This window comes from Taudactylus pleione, unplaced genomic scaffold (genome assembly GCF_031769625.1).
Source record: "Taudactylus pleione unplaced genomic scaffold, aTauple2 ptg000093l, whole genome shotgun sequence".
Taxonomy (NCBI): domain Eukaryota; kingdom Metazoa; phylum Chordata; class Amphibia; order Anura; family Myobatrachidae; genus Taudactylus; species Taudactylus pleione.
The window spans coordinates 10,037,641-10,057,306 of NW_028284495.1; the positions used below are offsets into that span (position 1 = coordinate 10,037,641).

A 19,666-nucleotide genomic window follows, 5' to 3' on the forward strand; every position below is an offset into this window, starting at 1 on the left:
AAATGTGTCATTCTGGCTGCTCATAGCACGATCTGGAGGCACAGCCCAAATGTTGAGCAAGTGGATCATTGTGCTGTTTGGTCACATACTTGGGTGGCAAATTGAACGGAATCTGACTGTTGGGAAATGATCACACAGTAACCTCATCATCATTATCAGACATCAGGCTGATTCTGAGGCCAAACATTGTGATATTTGAGCAATTACTAGGTTCAATATCATAGTGTGCGTCACCAGCTTTATATGATTATAATTATAAGAAATCAGATAACAAATCATTGGACATTTTCCAAGACACTCTAGTCCATTTTTAAAGTATACCTGCTCTTGCTGACATGTCATCCCAGATATATCAATTATTTTCAAATATGGTCCTGAGCATATTTCAATGCTATCCTACCATATACAATATATCTTTATGGAAGCCTTTGTTTTAAATGTACTTGAACTTTCAAATTTGTTTGTCCATCAACTGTAACGCACAGACAAGTCTTTCCTACAAGATGTATAGATAGAAGAGAAGTTTCTGGGGGTTGGTTGTAGTAATAGTGTGCTGTGTGGTTTGTTGGTTTTAGGACTGAGGCTGAGGATCCTTTGTGCATAATGGAGTTACATCAGGTTTATAATGTTAAGAGAATTTACAAAGTGTAATCTATTATTATGCAGTTTGAAATGCTTAATAAATGTGAAAATTATCTGACCAATTTGTGTTGTGTGATTATTGAGAACAGGAAATCAAGGATGCCTTAAAATACCCCATGTATGCTGCAAAGTCACTGACTGCAGTTGCCCCGTTGTATCATTTCCCAACTGCCCTAACAAGTCCTCATTTGATCCAGAAGTGATCTAGGCATTTGACTCAAACTTGATCGTATGTGGGTGTCAGAATTGTATACATTCTGTCCCTTGACCATCAGCTGCAGAAGCAGGATATATACTGTACACCCATCAGCCATAACATTAAAAACACCTGTCTAATATTGGGTAGGTCCCCCCTCGTATTACTATAATTGCTCTGACCCGTCGAGGCATGGACTCCATAAGACATCTGAAGGTGACCTGTGGTATCTGGCACCAAGACGTTAGCAGCAGATCCTTTAAGTTCTGTAAATTGCAAGGTGGGGCCTCCATGGCTCAGACTTGTTTGGCCAGCACATCCCAGAGATGCTGTATTGGTTTGAGATCTGGGAAATTGGAGACCAAGTCAACATCTTGAACCCTTTGTCATGTTCCTCAAACCATTCCTAAACATTTTCGCAGTGTGGTAGGGTGCATTATCCTACTGTAAGAGGCCACTGCCATCAGGGAATATTGTTGCCATGATGGGGTGTACTTGGTCTGCAAAAATGTTTTGGTAGTCACATGTCAAGGTAACATGCCAAAACCCAAGGTTTCCCAGCAGAACATTTCCCAGAGTATCACACTGCCTCTGCCGGCTTACCTTCTTACCTCTATCAACATCGACAGCACGCCCCCTTTGGTGCGAGACCCGGAGCGATGGTGAGCCCGTCGCTCACCGGGTCTCGCGCATGCGCACGACGGAGCTCCCTACGTCGTGCGCATGCGCAGTGGGGAACATCGACCTGCTTGCGAGCGTCCTGCCGTTCGCGAGCGGGTCTGAATGGCCCCCAGAAACCCTGTGTACAAGCTTGAGGACTGAAAGCTCCATGTGCACAGAGTCCAAGTAGAGAGACAAGAAGCAGGCATTGTGAGGGAGAGCTGAGAGAAAGAAATCGAGAGAGAGAGAGAGATCCTAAGGGACAGCAGCAATCTGCTGGAAAACACTGTGTAAAGAATCACAGCATCTATGCTAGGGTCCAGCTGAAGGGAAGAAATATAGGGCGTGATTCAGCGAGGATCGCCGTTGCTATTACGCATGCAATCAGCCGATTGTTGCATTCTGCACATGCGTATGTATCGCAGTGCGCGTGTGTGAACTAGCCATTGCGAACGGGACTGTGATCGCAGCGGCCACGCAGACCCATCGCAGAGTGATTGACAGGAAGTGCCGTTTGTGGGTGGTGATGTGGGGGTTGTCGCTTGTCGGGTGAATGCAGGTGTGCCGGTGCATTTGAACGCTGTTGCAGAGGCGTGCATAAATTATCCACTGCGATGCCCTATGCAGCCTGAGGCCTGATGGCGTGCATGGAAGTTAGTATCTCAGTAAGGTCAGGGCTTGTGGAAGTGTGCATGAGGCTGCGATGGTACTCCACTGTACTGATGTTTTTGCAGTCCTGATAAACATTACAGATATATGTAAAGTAAAGTGTGTAAAGTAAAGTAGGCGTCCTTATGTTGTGCTGAGATTGCATTGCGATCGCAATGGATTATCATAGTTTTGCAGTGAGACTGCGTGCGTAATTGCTATTGCATTCGCATCTGCGTTCCTTGCTGAATCAGGCCCACAGTCTGAGTGTCTGAGGAGCAGAGAGGAGAAAGTGTCTCAATACTCCATTTTAGCATGAAGAAGATAAAGTATGAGCTACAGTGCACTATAGATAGTGGGTAAAATATTGTCTAATGCTGAATGTGAATCTGGATATCTTGCTTGAGCTTTGCATGCTAGGCTGCCTTCTACAGTTGTGAAATTACATGTCGCATACCGCACAAGTCAATTTAGCACTTACCATAATGACTGTAAGGGAAATAGTCAGCCTGGAAACTCCACCAAAATAAGCTGCAGAACCAATGATTGCAAAAAGCCCAGGATCAATCCATGCCCCGTATTCATCACTTTGGATTCCAAATATGTACACCAGAATCACACCAACAATCCTGCCGAACAATGCACCGGTGTACCTGTAAGAGATGATATCTGGCGTCAGTTTCATTGCACATATGTGTACATGTAAGAGTCACGCTGTTTTACTGAACAAAACAAACAAAAGTGATGTAACCAATATGAAAGACAACCAAACCTTACATTTTATTTTTTAGAAATATGTAAGACCGAAGCCGCAGGTTCTAAAACCCGGTGGTTTGGTGGCGGTTTCTAAATAACAGCCCTGTTCTATTCAATTCTAAAATTTGTTTTGACAGCGGTTTTGCAGCAGTTTTGGCCTTAGTAAATCTGCATATAGCAAAATCGCTGCCAAACCGTCACCAAACTACCAGGGTTTAGAACCCGCCGTTTAGTACATTTTGCCCTAAGTTTCTATTATAGTGAATTGAGGGCTCGATTCAGACCCACTCGCTAGATGCGTACGCTCGCCCAATGCCTATGCAAATCCGGCTAACCAAAAGCAAGGCAGACGATCGCATGGTAAGGCATAAGCATGTCTTGGCGTGCGATCGCTCTGTGTATGCAGACAGCCACTTATGCACATCATCTCCAAGAAGTGTGTGCAACTATCAGTACCATCGGGTAGCGTCGGAAGCGAACGTAGCGCTTGTGGTTGAACATACCTACCACAAGCACTAGGAGTACTTTTCTTTGTAAAATTCAGCCAGGTGAAGTGTACTATGACGCTGTGTCTTAATTATGCACGCTTCTTTAACGGCGTTAAGACGCTCAGAGACGACTGCGTTCGCACCTCCACTCCCCCGTTTTCATAGACCAACCCCTGTCACCTCCCACAAACGGCTTCTCCTGTCACTCACTTGGCTGAGCAGTCTATGCACAGTGAGCGTACACTTCACGATTGCTCAGATTGGTTCGCGCACGCAGGCTGCGATGCGTACGCATGCGCACAATGCAAACATCAGCAGCCTGCTTGTGAACGCTTCTTAGCAAGCGGGTCTGAATCGGGACCTGAGTCTAATACAAATCTCACCATTCAGTATAGTTACTAGTGAATGATCTTCTCTCACCTCTTTATCTCTTCCCAGAACTCCAATCAATTTTATTGACTGATAATCCTTTCAGAATGCAACTGCTTGAACCAAGTGACAATCATGTGACATCATCATTGTGGCAGGTTACAGTATCATTGCTGAGCCAGGCCCAGAGATGATAGAAAAAAACAATAGGGCACAGGCAAAGAGGGGGTAGATACAATCCTCCGAGCTTCCTCATAGCCTGCTCAGAGGGATAATTTAGGCATATACATTACTAGACAACCCGCTATTGTGTACTAGGCACAAAAACATCTAACATTTGTGAATCCTTCATAAATGTATGTAACTAGCTGATGTAGCCGGTTTCACCCAGGTAGGCCTTAGATATTTTTATTTCTTTCATACCATGTTCTTTACTTATATGCTTAGTTTATTTTATGCCTCTGGTGTAAAGGAGTGTGCTAGTATCAAGATTCAGTAAATTAACTTTTTGGGGTTTTTTTGCAAACAATTTTTTAATTGGCATTATGACCAAAAAAACAGAAACACATTTGTACAAAGGCATGTTAGTTCGGACATGTCAGGGAGGTACTCTGCAGAGCTGGTGTAGTTGCCCCCATTGATGTCATGGGACATGATGGATAACTCCTCCCAGTTGTCCACCGTGTGCCTCACAATTTGTTCATTCAGCTCCTTAGCCATTAGCTGAGTGTCATACATGAGATAGGAGAGGGACCGGAACAAGCAGGCTCTGTGCCCTGTGATGGGGACAATAGTGTGAGGTAACATATCCCCTTTAACATTCAAAAACTGATTTGCCATGTTCGAGAAAATGAACAATCTAACTACATCTGGAGTACGACATTGCCCTCTGTAACCTTTGGAGTAAAACATTCCCCTCCATTATCTCTGTAGTAACACATTATCCCCACTCACCCCAGTAGTAACACATTCCCCTCCCTCACCTCTGTATTAACACATTCCCCTCCCTTATCTGTGTAGTAACACATTCCCCTTCCTCACCTGTGTAGTAGCACATTCCCTCCCTCACCTATATAGTAACACATTCCCCTCTCATACCTGTGTAGTAACATATTCCCTTCCTTCACCTCTGCAGTAACACATTCCCCTCCTTCACTTCATCCCTGTATTAATACATTCTCCTACCTCACCTTTATAGTAACACATTCCTCTCTCTCTGTAAAAGGAGAGACATCATTATTCGTGGAGCAGATAAGGGAGGGTCCATTGTGGTGATGGATTTACAAATGTATAAAGATGAATGTACACGTTTATTGTCTGATAAGCTCACATATAGGGCTCTCCCGTCTGACCATACTTTAGTATTTAAAAAGGAATTGGATATGATTCTGGCTGATGCTTTGTCTATGAGATTGATTTCTGAGGCAGTGTTTAATTCTTTAAGTGTTGAACATCCGGTTGTTCCGGTGTTTACACTATTACCAAAATTCACAAAAATGCACAGAGTCCCCCGGGCAGACCTATTATCTCTGCCCGTGGGTCTCTGTGCCAACCTATTGCTGTTTTTTTGGATGTATTTTTACAACCTTGCATTCAAAGTCTTAATACTTATTTGAAGGATACTTAGGGCCAAATGTAATAGGGTGTCAGTTTTAGTAACAGTACAAACTCGCACTTTCTCGCACTTTTAAAAAGTGCGAGTTTGTACTGAAACTCGCAAATTCAATAGCCTGTGAACTTTTCAGCTCGAGGCTACTGCATTTGCGAGTGCAGGCGAGTTTAGGACTATGTAAACTGACACCTTTTAATGCAAGTAGCATTAAAAGGTGCGAGTTTTAGAGAAGCCATCACAGATCAGTGAGATCCGTGATGGCTTCTGTGTGTGTTTTAAAAAAAAAAACGTGCACCCCCTCCCCAAAAGCATAACCAGCCCCGGGCTTTATAAAGCCTGTTCTGGTTCTAAAAATACAGGGGCCAAAATGCGTAGGGGGCCCCTGTATATTAAGAACCAGCACAGGGCTTTGTTGAGCTGGTCCTGGTTCTGGAAAATCAGGGGACAAAACGAGTAGGGGTCCCCTGAAAATTCCTGAACCAGCACCGAACTCTTTCTAGCAGGGGGATAATGCCACAGCCAGGGAAAACCTTTCACCGGTTTCCCCGGCCAAAGCATTATCCCTGACTGCTAGTCAGTCCAGGCCGGGGATCCCTGGGGAGTTGGGTACCCCCCCAATAAAGGGGTACCCCTCTCCAGGGCACCCCAGGCCTAGACTGATAGCCCGGGGCTATCCCCGGCACCCTAGGGCGGTGGGTGCCGGGTTGATAGTGTAAAGTGAAAGTGTAAAATTAAATTTACCATATTGTCTTTATTTGTAGAACCACAAGTACCAGCAAGCCTCCCCTGCATGCTGGTATTTGGAGAACCACAAATACCAGCATGCGGGGCATTACGGGCCCGCTGGCACTTGTAGTTCCACAACTAAAGAAATACGTAAAAAAACAAACTTACACCGTGAAAGTATAATTTTAATAAAACATACATGCACACTCACACTCACACTCACACATACTCACCTATTATCCGAAGTAATCCATAGGGGTGTACCTGAAAAAAAAATCCATACTCACCTCTCCTATGCGTAGATCACGTCCTCTTCTCCAAGTAGGCAATCCAGGGGTTAAAATAAAAAAACGAAAAAAACCCGATCCATGCTGGACTGAGCAAAGGTATGTGTGTACACATACCTTTGCTCCACGTAAATGACCGGGGCACACGTGTGCCCCGTCAGTGCAGGGTCCGCCAGCCAATCAGGGAGCATCTCCGTCGGAGCAGCTCCCTGATTAGCTGAATGCGGCCAGCCTCTGTCTCCCTTAGACGTCTATGGTGAGAAATACCCATAGCTCGTCTATGGTGAGAGCCGCTACATAGTAACCGCAAGATTAATTGATGTTAATCTTGTGGTTTACATCAATGATACAATGTCGCGACATTGTATCATTGATATGTGCATGTTTCTGTGTTAATCTGACCTGCTCAGGATGTACTCGCTAGCCTGAAGCAGGTCTATTATTTGGGGACTTTTGGTAATCTTTTTTTTGCGAGTCTGAAACAGACACTCTATTACATTGGGCGAGTTGATTGTTTTCAATGTGAAAACATCTGGATGCGAGTTTGAGAATGGAGAGTTTTAGTAACTCTGAAAAATGCGAGTTTTAGTGAACAAACACCCTATTACATTGGAGAGTTGTGAAAAATTGCGAGTTTAGCACCAAACTCGCCATTTACCAAAACAGACTACCTATTACATTTGGCCCTTAGTCTTTGTTGTTAAGGTTATCTACGATATCACAGTTACCAGATAATTGTTTTCTATGTAGTATTGACGTCGCAAGCCTCTACACATGTATTCCACATGGTGAGGGACTTGCGGCGGTTAAAAATTTGATTACTAACAATGCACTATATGAAGGTCCAAGTGTCTCATTGTTTTTGACCCTATTGGAGTATACACTCCTTCACAATTATTTTCTGTATGATGGGCGGTTCTTTGTGCAGCTGGCTGGGTGTTCGATGGGGTCCTGTGTGGCCCCATCGTATGCCAATGCCTATATGAGTGAAGTGGAGAGGCAATTGGTTTTTACTGATCCCAGTATTACACAGCATGTGTTTTTGTATCTCAGATATATAGACGATATCCTCATCTTTTGGACGGGCACAGAACAAATGTTTAATGATTTAATTTCAGCACATAACTCCTCAAATGTAGCTGCTAAGTTGACTTACACTATTAACATCCATGAGGTCACCTTTCTTGATGTTAAGATTAAGTCTGTCGCTGGTCATTTACAGACATTCTTATATGTTAAATCGACAGATCGTAATACCATCCTTCGTCATAACAGCTTTCATCCCATCTCTACATTACACAGTTTACCGTATTCACAGATGCTTCAGGTCTGTAGGATCACTAGTGAGATTGATGATTTACATGAACAGCTAGATGTTATGATAAAAAAAATTATTGATAGAGGGTATCGTCTTGAAGAGTTACTTCAATCTAGAGATAAAGCCTTGGCCATTAGTCGCAAAGATTTATTAAGTCCACGCCCTAAAGTTTCTGACCAAAATATACTTACATGGGTTAATAGATATAGCACTAGCAGTAGAATTAGTAATAAAAAGATGAAACAGCTCTGGCCTTTAGTTCAGTCTGATCCTGAGCTATCATTTTCAGCGGATACCAGGATTCGTCCTTGTTACACGAGGGGCCGTAACACCAAAGACTTTCTAGTCAAAACAGATATCACTGGTTTTTCTAAGGTGACCCCTACTCATTTTTTACAACGCAAACAGGGTTGCTTTAAATGCACCGGGTGTTTAACTTGTCGTTATATGGTCACAGGTGACAGCTTTTTACATTCTTATTCTAGGAAAAAATTTAAGATTTATCATACTTTAACTTGTAGTTCTAGATTTGTTGTCTATCTTCTGTCTTGCCCATGTGGGTTACACTACGTGGGCAAGACAGAGAGGCAGTTCAAGGAGCGCATGGCACAACATCGCTCGGCCATTAGGGCAGCAATTGCCACTGGCTCTAGAGAGCAGCCTGTGGCTCGTCATTTTGCCCAAGTAAGACATGGAGTAGCCACAATTCGGTATCGTGGACCTTTGTCAAGATAATAATACAAGCAACTAACACCCCTTATATACCCTCCCTAATGATTGTTAAATCCACCCACCTGTGGTGGGAGTGTACCTATCAAGATGTACATCTATAGCTGACCCTACTATAGCCATTATGTCCACGGTTGGGACCGAAATGTTGATCCTGTACTAACTTTTAAACTGTTGGAATAAAAGACTTTTTAAGAAGACTGATGAGTGCACCCCTTTTTTCAAGGTTATACACAGGACCTGAAGGTCTTTTTTGGGCAGCTACCCCAGCGACTTTCTATCACAAAACGTGAGTGTGGACATATTTTGATTGTATTTCTCTAGTTTTGTCCTGCACCCGTAGTATTTTGACAAGTGGATACTTTTGATTACAAGTATTAAGATACTATTAAGCTACCTCTACAAGCAACATATGGATTGATTTTTTCTATTGTCTGTCATTCATTTTTCAATATTTTTTATTTTTTATTCAACTTCTTTTTTGTTTTTCATTTTTTGATAGTTCTTCAAATCAGTGGTGTATAGGTCTCTATTTTTGGATATTGTATGATTTATAATATTATTCATGGATGGATTAGTAACAACAGAATTGTTATTTAATGCTGAACATGATCAATTGGCATTAACAGATGAGGATGCCGAGCGTGTTCTATTTGAGACTAATGATTTTGGACAATTACCAGCTGACAGTGCCCTTGACTTGTATCACAAATTGCTACATTTAGAGAAAAGGGAGGTTGATTTATTATTCCATGGTCAGTTTTTATCCGATTATTATCGGAAAAAACAAATTCCACGTGGTTTCAGATTAAAAAACATCCCCACGATAGGCAGAAGTAATCCTGTATTTTGCAGCAAATGGTGTTCAGTCTTGAACAAATGTTCATTTGACTTACTACTATTGGTAATAGAGGAAGTGGGTGTAGATCTTAAAAAGATCAGAACTGAGATCACCGCTTTTAAACCACAAGCTGTTGTCTCACTAAAGAGTGATACAACGGATCAGTGGCTGGAAAAACTTAAATTTAGCATAGATCGCTACCAGAAAGATTTAATATCCTTTAAGCGAGCAAAGCTTGAGAAAGTGAATCGTGATTATTTAGAACATCGGGTCTACCGATGGTTGACTGGGAGTGATAATGTGACCTACAGATCTAGAAGCACTAGGTTTAGGAATAATCAGTCTCAACTAGACAGCTATACATCCTCAGATAGGGATTCTTCGGATACACAAGTGGGCACTAAACCGCCACTACCACGTGTATACACCCGATCTCAAGCTGATGTTCCTTTAAACATAGAAGGCCCCACCCGAGGCGGGGCAAATTTAAAAGGAGGGAGAAAACCAACCAAAACACAGAGGAATCGGTAATTAATTTGTCTACGTATCCATTAAACAAAGCAGAAATGTGTCTCCTTTCTAGGGGACTGTCCTTTGTACCCACCACCTATCATGATGAATTTATGTGGTCGGTTGATAGTTACAAGCTCAACCGCAAATTAAGGCTGAAAGAAAGATTCAGCGATACATCTAATACAGAGATTAATACATTTAAAAACAAGAGCTCTTTCGACCTGCCTTCACAAAATCCTAGTATAAAAACTTACACCAGACTACTTGATCAAAGTGTACAAGATCATATAAAAACCCAACAAAAGGATAGACATAACTTATCACCGTTAGAAAGAACTGCGCTAATATAATTAAAAAATAACAATATAATTATAAGGCCAGCAGATAAGGGGGGAGCCGTGGTAGTATTGGATAAAACGTGAGTGTGGACATATTTTGATTTTATATATATATATATATATATATATATATATATATATATATATAGATAGATAGATAGATAGATAGATAGATAGATAGATAGATAGATAGATACAGTATAAATATAAATATATATATATATATATATTGCTGATTCTATTATATAGATATTTTTGCTGAATGCTGACATCTTCGTATACATTACTCCTGTTCTCTATTTGCCTAATTTGAATTTTGCATTTAATATGTGTTTATATCAGATTAATTACAATTACTGATTTTTAAATATAGCATTGCTGGCATTAGTTTTTTTTGTTTGTTTTTAAGTATTGAGGTTAGAGATTCATAGCTGTTAAATTGATATCAGGTTAATCATACACAATTATATACTTTTACTAAATTTACAGCAGTTTACAAACCATTTGCTTATTAAACATGTGTATTTGCATTACTATTTAGCATAATATAAGTTTACTACCATTTGTTTAAAATAAAACAGCAAAAGTTAATTTGAGTGACATTCATTTACAATGAGCTCATTTACAGAATAAAGGTGATGTACATTTACGTGTTTAGCAGAATTTAGCTGATTCACAGATATGACGGATGGTTTATCCATATATGGCATTTTTGGGGGGGTTCATAAAATAACACAGGGACTTTCTATCTGGAAAAGCTGAAATTGTGATAAAATAGGTAAAATAGTAAAGTTATCATCAGGCATCAAATAAGATTTACAGAAAAAAAAATTCACAAATGTTAGTTACTTACAGCATGGGTACAACGAGTCCAGTGGACGCTGCGGTTCCGGAGGTCCAGCAGGAAATGGTAAAGTAGAGAATAAGAGAGGTAAAAAGAGCTGGAAATCCAAACTTTTCATGATTTCCCCGTTCGTACAGAAGCAAGATGCCTTCTTTCCCACTCTTCACCAAGAGAGCAGCAGCTTTCCCCAAAAATTAAATGCAGGAGTGTTATAATTATTCTTTATACAGTGGGATATAACATGTCTTTCAATAGTGTGTAACATAGTGCCAAAGCAACCTGATCTCACATATATTAATGTAATAGGCAAAATATACAGATGATAAACTCAAATCTTCTTGTACAGTAGCATAGAAACAAAACTACATTTTAACTATTCAAATACATATTTCATGATAAAAATCCTAATAATTATTACAGCAATATAAGAAACACGCCACAGTTTGGGTCAATATTCAATGTACACAGGACCTGACTCAGAGTTGTACGTAAACAACTCAGTTGCACTTTCCTGTATACAACTCTTATGGTGGGGTGATGCGCATTCACATGACCTGTCCTACACATGTGCAGCATGGGTCCTGCATCATCGCACACAATTTGATGATGGGCAGGGGGTTTAAAGAGAGGAGGGGGCCTGTGTGCAGTCTACGTCACGGGCCCCTTCCTCTAGCTAGCTGCGCACTGACCGTAGCACCGCACTGATAGAGTCTGGGCACTAGAGTGTTCCCAGAGTCTATAGCGCATACGCAGGACACCGGGAAAGTGGCCATGGTGGACATTTTCCCTGTACTGCGCATGCTCGAAACAATGGGAAAATAGCCACCGCAGCCATTTTCCAGGCATTTTTAACATCGCTGACACCGGCGCCGATGTGGGACTCCGGAGTGGCAGGTATAATATGGGTGCAGGGTGTGCAAGGGCCCGTGTGCACCGCACACCCTGCACCCATTATAAATACGCTCCTGCTTGCAATGCAGATTTACACAAGACGCTTCCAGCAGCATAAGCATAAGTCAGCATCGCAACTGCGTCCATATATGCATACTTTTGCTCATCTGAGATAGCTTGTTTTACCTTGACAAGATAAATAACAGCATCTAATTAACCAATAGGCTAATCAGGCTGCATCCTAGAGTACATGGAGTATGAGGAATGCCAATGCAAGATCCTACCTGTACCAAGGTAGTTCATAAACCTGACGCCTGCGTTTCTACTGAGTCCTTTCAGCATACCTAACCATGACTGAGCTGTCCACTGATTGGCCACATTAGTCTCTGTCTAGCAGGGAAGATCCTCATTATAAGGACATGTTATGAGGAGCATTATAGTTTGGGAAGCTTTTGCAGCTTCATTTCTCTTTTTTTTTGGGGGGGGGCTTTCAGATGCAAGAATAACTACCACCCTGGTGTCTTGTACATCAAAGGACATGTATGTTTAGCAGCACCATCTATAGTAAGTGACAAAGAGGATTTCAAGTTTTAGATATATATATATATATATATATATATATTCCATAGACAAAAAACCTTACGGTTTCACATGTCTCATTAAGGCTGCTTAGACATGATCTGAAAATTCCCAAAACCAATTGCTTTTCTTCCACTCAATCTCCAAAAAGCAATGAAATTACGATCATTAAGGCTGACGCCTTAATGGAAGTGTTCCTTGCGCAATATAGATATGGTATGCCATCACACCCTGTGGTTAACTGCAGATTCAGCACTCTCACAGAATGAGATTGCTGTCACTCACAAAATGGTGGAGCTGCTAATTCACAGAATTGTGTGCTCATTGGAATACACACATGCAGTCTATGCAACTGAGGTTTGAGCATTTATGTGGCTCCCACATCTCACTCAGTACCCACAATCTTCCCATATGATCACCAAAATAATCTCACTGGCTTCCAACATCCTTCTCACTGCATACATTTATCTAATTTAGAATACGCATTCAGCTCCCTTATTTTTAAAACTATCATAGTCTGTCTATGCATGTACGCTTTCTTCCCCTATATGCCTCCATGCTGCTATATATTCCCCAATCCCTACTGCTGTGTGGTCTCCCAACTGTGATAGTCTGTGTTCCCTCATCCGCACCAATGTTTTTTCCAAGCCGCACCACCCTGCATCCGTGCCTTCTCCACAGCCACGTTGCTGTCTTTCTCTCATCTATGGCACTCTTCCTTCCTCCATCTGCACTACTCTGGTCCCCCAACCATGCAACTCTGTTTCCCCCCACCACCCGCACCACTCTGTCTTCCTCCCCATCCACAGCAATCTGTCTTCCCCAATCCCTACTGCTGTGTGGTCTCGGAACTATGATAGTCTGTGTTCTCTCATCTGCACCAATCTGTCTTTCTCCATCTACACCGCCGTGCATCCGTGCCACTCTCTTTCCCTCTGCACCACTGCCTTTCCCTAAGCCACGCCACTGTCATCCTTTCCTCTGTGGTACTCTTTCTTCCTGCAGCTGCACCACTCTGTCCCCCACAACTGTGCAACTCTGTCTCCTCCCTCCACCCACACTACTCTGTCTTCCTACCCATCCACACTAATCTGTCTTCCCCAATCCCTACTGTTGTGTGTTCGCCTATTTGTGCTAGTCTGTATTCCCTTATGTGCACCAATCTGTCTTTACCCTTCTGCACTGCTCTGTCTTCCCATGTCCATGCCACTCTCTTCCCCCATCAATGTCACTGTCCCCCCATCCGCACCACTGTTTTCCACCCATCTGCATTACTTTGGCTACCTCCCCCACCATACTGCTTAACCTTCCCTCCTCTACATGCCTTTGTGTCTCACCTATCCATGCTGCTGTGTCTCCTCCCCCCATCCACACCACTTTTATCCCATCTGCACAGCTCTAATTTCTACTTTGACCTCAGTTGCATAGACTGCATGTGTGTATTCCAATGAGCACACAATTCTGTGAATTAGCAGCTCCACCATTTTATGACAGCAATCTCATTCTGTGAGAGTGCTGAATCTGCAGTTAACCACAGGGTGTGATGGTATACCATAACTGTATTGCGCAAGGAACACGTCCATTAAGGCATCAGCCTTAATGATCGTAATTTCATTGCTTTTTGAAGTTTGAGTGGCAGAAAATCAATTGGTTTTGTGAATTTTCAGATCATGTCTAAGCAGCCTTAATGGGACATGTGAAAACGTGAGGCTTTTTGTCTATGGAATTTCATAGCTTTTTAAAAATGTATTAACTATCAGAGTTTGGATGAGCAAACTGGGCCACCTGCAGGGGAGTAGGGCAACAAAATGGTACACTAACGCAGGTGGAAGAGAGGACAGCACACAGGAGGTTGGTTTGGGAGGTGCAGAGTGCGAGACGGCTGTAGGCGTGTGGGGGTAGCAGCAGCAGCGGTGGTGCAGAGCAGTGGCAGCAGTGCAGTGCAAAGGGGGCATCAGTGGGTGACAGAGGGCTCACTGGTAGTGCGTATCCATCTGAGAAAATCAAATCAATAAGTCACAGATGCATGAACGCAGCAGTGAGATCCATCTACACATGTTAAAAATTTAATGTATAAAAAAAAACAGGCATAGCCCCACCCCTTAGAAGATAGCCAGCACCGGGCTTTGGAGCCCCAGTACTGGTTGTGCTAAATACAGGGGACAAATGACTTAGGGGTCCCCTGTATTAAGCACAACCAGCACCACGCTTTTCAGAACCAGTCCTGGTTGCCAAAATACGGGGAACAATGGCGTAGGGGTCCCCTGTATTCAGTGCAACCAGTACAGGGCTCTGAGCCGGTCCTGGTTCTGGAAATACAGGGAGGAAAATGCATATGGTCCCCCCCTATTTACCAGAACCAGCACCGGACTCCTTCTAGCGGAGGGGTGATGCCACAGCCATGGGAGCCCTTTCATCGGGCCACCCAGCCTCAGCATCACCCCTGACCACTAGTCATCCCAGGCATGGGATCCCTGGCGAGCTGGAGGACCCTAATAAAGGGGTCCCCCTCTCCAGGGCACCCCAGGCTCAGGATGATAGCCCAGGGCTATCCCCAGCACCCCTGGACGATGGGTGCTGGGTTGATTATGTAAAGTGTGGTGCATATGAAAATATAAATATTGTCTTTTGCAGTAGTACTACAGGTCCCAGCAGGCATCCCCGCATAGTGGTACTTGGAGAACCACAAGTACCAGCAGGCGGGGTATTAAGGGCCTGCTGACACCTATAGTACCCCTGCAAAAGAAATATAAAAAAAAAAAAAAAACAGACACCGTTTTTTAAAGTATTATAAAATGCTGCACCTTCACCTGTGGGGCGGCAGCCTTTAAGCTCTTTTACATGGCTGCCGCTTCCCCAGGACTTCTACGGTGTCTACACCTGGAGCGCGGCGGCCATTAAGCTCTTTTGTGCAGCTGCCCATCTAGGGTCTTCATGCTTCAGCTGGTCTCTCCAGCTCCCCGGCCGATGACTGAATGGACAGGGCCTCGCGCTGGCTGTATTTAAGCCAACCAAGGGGGCGGGGCGATGATATTGCGAGTCATGATTGGCTCGCGGTGGCCATCTTTGAATTTCAAAAATGGCGATGAGGCGCCATTTTTTTAAAAGGACACGCTCGGTTTTCACCATTGAAGTCAATGGTGAGAACAGCTCATTGGCTGAGAGGCGGAAGGCTCGCCACTCTCAGAAAATGAGTGCTCCGCACCGGGATTTCTGTACTGAAATCCCGGGCGGAACTGTCATTCGGGTAGTAGTGTTCTTAGAGAACACTACTAATGTGCGAGGGTCCGGGTATCTCATTTTTTTTTTTTGCCAAGACCCTGGATTGTGTGAAGAGGACCTGATCCACACATAGGAGGAGATGAGTATGGAATTTTTATTACAGGTACTCCCCATTGGATTACCTACTGGAGAAGAGGACAGATTGGCTTCAGGGATACTAGGTAAGTATGTGAGATAGTGTGTGCATGTGTGAGTACATGTGTGTGTGCATGTATGTTTTAATAAAATTGTACTTTTCTACGGTGTTGTGTGTTTTTTTTAATATTGCTTTTGCTGTGAAACTAAAAGTACCAGCAAGCCCATAATGCCCCGCATGCTGATACTTGTGGTTCTCCAAGTACCAGCATGCCGGGGAGGCTTGCTGGGAACTGTAGTTCCACAGCAAAAGACAATATTTATATTTTCATATGCACCACACTTTACATAATCAACCCAGCACCCACCGCCCAGGGGTGCTGGGGATAGCCCAGGCTATCAGGCTGGGCCTGGGGTGCCCTCAAGAGGGGGAACCCTTTATTGGGGGGATCCCCAACTCCCCAGGGATCCCCGGCCTGGGCTGACTAGCGGTCAGGGGTGATGCTGCGGCTGGGGGGCCCGGTGAAAGGGCTCCCCTGGCTGTGGCATCACCCTCCGCTAGAAGGAGTCCGGTGCTGGTTCTGGTAAATACAGGGGGACCCTACGCATTTTTTCCCCCTGTATTTCCAGAACCAGGACCAGCTCAGAGCCCTGTGCTGGTTGCGCTAAATACGGGGGACCCCTACGTCATTTGTCCCTTGTATTTTGGCAACCAGGACTGGTTCTGAAAAGCCTAGTGCTGGTTGTGCTTAATACGGGGGACCCCTATGTCATTTGTCCCCTGTATTTAGCACAACCAGTACTGGGGCTCCAAAGCCCGGTGCTGGTTGTTTTCTGGGGGGCGGGGCCATGCCTTTTTTTTTTTTTAATTAAACACAGAAGCAGGTATTATGGCTCTACCAGATCCGAGCCTGCATTCTGTGCTGCTACCTCCCCCGGGTCCTAATGCCTGCCCCTCCGCTGTCTGCACTGCCATCCGCACCGCCGCCGCTAAAGCCCGCTACTGTCCCCGGGTTCTGGCCGCAGCTAACGGCCACTATCCCCCCACGCCTTTCTGCCGGCGCCTGCTGCAGCTAATGCCAGCTTCTTTCCCCCGAGCCCACCACCGCTAAAGCCTGCAAACGACGGCCATCTTTGTGTACCAAAGTGAAGCCTCAGTTATTACACCTGCTGGAGGCTCCTACTGCGGCTGCGCAACAAGTTGAAAAGTCCTATCACTACAATGGCGCATACTTGAGGTAATAGTTTAAAAACTGTAACTTTCCAATTTACCTGAACCTCAAAAGCACGTACCCTGGCACAATAGCTACCTAATAAAACAAACACCAAAGGGCCAAATGTAATAGGGTGAGAGTTTAGAAAATGTGAGAGTTTAGCAGTAAACTCTCACATTGGTTGAGTTTTATCTTCAAAATGGGAAAACATCTGAATGAGATTTTAAATCGTGAGAGTTTTTTAAGTCTAAAAAAACATTTAAGTTCGCTCTGTTACTTTGTTTTTGGACTCTATTACATTGGTAAAGTTTAAAAAGTGTCAGAAACTCTCACTTTTCTAAACTCTCACCGTATTACATTTGGCCCCAAGTCTAAGTTCCACCCCTACCCTGAGTTTTGCCTTCCCATAAAAAACCCATAGACTATAGCAGAAAAGTGTTCCTAATTGAGAATGTCAGAAAAAAGTGACAGTTGGAGCTTTAGATTACTCCCAAATCCTAATTTTTTTATGTTTATGCCCTGAAATTTGGCATGCAGCACCGAGCGACAGTTCTATCAAATTTCTGATCCGTACCTCTAATAGCTTTTGAGGTGTAACCCCTTGAACACCCTGCCCCCCCCCCCTCCGGAATTCTCTATGGAGAAATCCGTTTTTTTAGATGCAGCCTTGATATAAGGGCACGACTGTGCCCTTATTATATATATCATGGGTGGCCAACCTGCAGCTCTCGAGCTGCATGAGGCCCTTCTGAGCTTCTAATGCGGCTACCAGCTCGGCAGACCCCCATTGCTACTGAGAACACTGGTTTCTAAAGCCACCAGAGGTTAAAGAAGCCTCTGATCGCTTCAGAGGCCAGCGTTCCCAGTAATGCAGTGCGCGGGTGACATCATGATGTCACCCGCGATGTGAGGAGCCCGTGCGTCTGCTGGATCCAGTTAGATCCAGCAGGCGGCGGAAGCAGCAGCAGCGATGGCTCGGGAGCCCTGACATCGTAGAGCAGTGCCAGCTCAAAGGTAAGTTTTTTCATGGGGGGGAGCTAGTGCTGGGGGCACGACTACAGGGAGCATTGTAGGAGGGGAACAGCTGCAGGGAGCATTGCTTAATGGGCACAGCTACAGGGGATAGTGCAGAAGGGGCGCAACTACTGGGGGGCATTGCTTAATGGGCACAGCTACAGGGGACATTGCAGAAGGGGCAACTACTGGGGGGCATTGCATAATGGGCACAGCTACAGGGGCATTGCAGAAAGGGCACAACTACTGGGGGCATTGCATAATGCGCACAGCTACAGGGGGCATTGCAGAAGGGGCACAACTACTGGGGGGCATTGCATAATAGGCACAGCTACAGGGGGCATTGCATAAGGGCCACAACAAATGGGGGGCATTACTTAATGGGCACAGTTATAGGGGGCATTGCAGAAGGGGCACAGCTACTGGGGGCATTGCATAATGGGCACAGCTACAGGAGCCATTGCATAATGGGCACAGCTACAGGGGGCACAGCATAATGGGCACTGGCATTCTCAATATATTTTATTTGGTCCTGGATTTCAATATGTATTTTATGTGAACGTGGCTATTTCAATGTTTTCTATGTTGCTCTGGCTTTTTCTTTCACTTCAACAGTGAAAAAAGTATATTGGGAAGATTATGTAAAATGTTTATTTTTTAATGTCCTGGGCTCGCCCCCAGCGTGACTAAACACGGGTGTGTGACACAAGGTCATGCTTCTGCAAATGTCATACCAAAGGCGTGCGCACAAAAATGGGGCATGGCCTTGTGACAAATCAGCCACGCCCCATTTTTTGCGCGCATGCTATCGGCTCTATCGATTGACTGATTGACTACATATCTTTTTTGGCTCTTTGTCTCCGACTGGTTGGCCACCCCTGATATATATACACATATAACAAGAGATATGGTAAGAACTTACCTTTGTTATCTCTGTTTCTACGAAGTCCATAGGGTCCACAGGGTTGACCTTGGGGTATAACTTGGATCTGGATCCACGGGCACCATACAGTTAAAGCTTTAGCTCCCAGGATGCACTTGGGTCCTCCTCTATACCCTGCCCCCGAGCCACAGGCACCTCAGTTGGTAAGTAGCCTAGGCCGAAGGAGGAGACTAAACAGAGAGAAGGAAGACTGGAACACACAAGAAACCATACTCACAGAAATGGGAGACGGAAACACCGGTGACCAGTACCACAGCCCATTTGAAGCCAGGTGCGTCAGGGCAGGCGCCCTGTGGACCCTATGGACTTCGTAGAAACAGAGATAACAAAGGTAAGTTCTTACCATATCTCTTGTTTTCTACTTCAGGGTCCATAGGGGGTCCACAGGGTTGACCTTGGGGATGTCCCAAAGCAGTTCAACTAAGGGCGGGGACGCTCCTGAGCAGAAAGGAGAATCCTGCGCCCGAAGGATGCATCCTGAGAGGCAAAGGTGTCAAACGCATAAAACCTCAAAAATGTCTGAATTGAAGACCAAGTGGCTGACCTGCACAGCTGAACAGCGGAGGCACCACGTCTAGCAGCCCAAGAAGGGCCTACAGACCGAGTGGAATGAGCCTTAACCGAGGCTGGAACAGGCAAACGTTCCTGTATATAAGCCTCCCTAATAACAGAACAAAGCCAACGGGCTAAAGTTTGTTTGT

At 44.4% G+C, this 19,666-nt stretch overlaps 1 protein-coding gene across 1 annotated transcript in view; it reads right to left on the reverse strand.

The window, feature by feature from the left end:
• Nucleotides 1–19,666, reverse strand: part of LOC148526824 (chloride channel protein C-like) — a 307,419-nt gene that overhangs the window by 152,681 nt on the left and 135,072 nt on the right. Inside the window, exons 12-13 of the mRNA XM_088469768.1 lie at nucleotides 10,977–11,148; nucleotides 2,628–2,799 (exon numbers count right to left, since the gene is read on the reverse strand). Of these exons, the coding sequence (XP_088325894.1) occupies nucleotides 2,628–2,799; nucleotides 10,977–11,148 (344 nt within the window). The remainder of the gene's footprint in view (nucleotides 1–2,627; nucleotides 2,800–10,976; nucleotides 11,149–19,666) is intronic.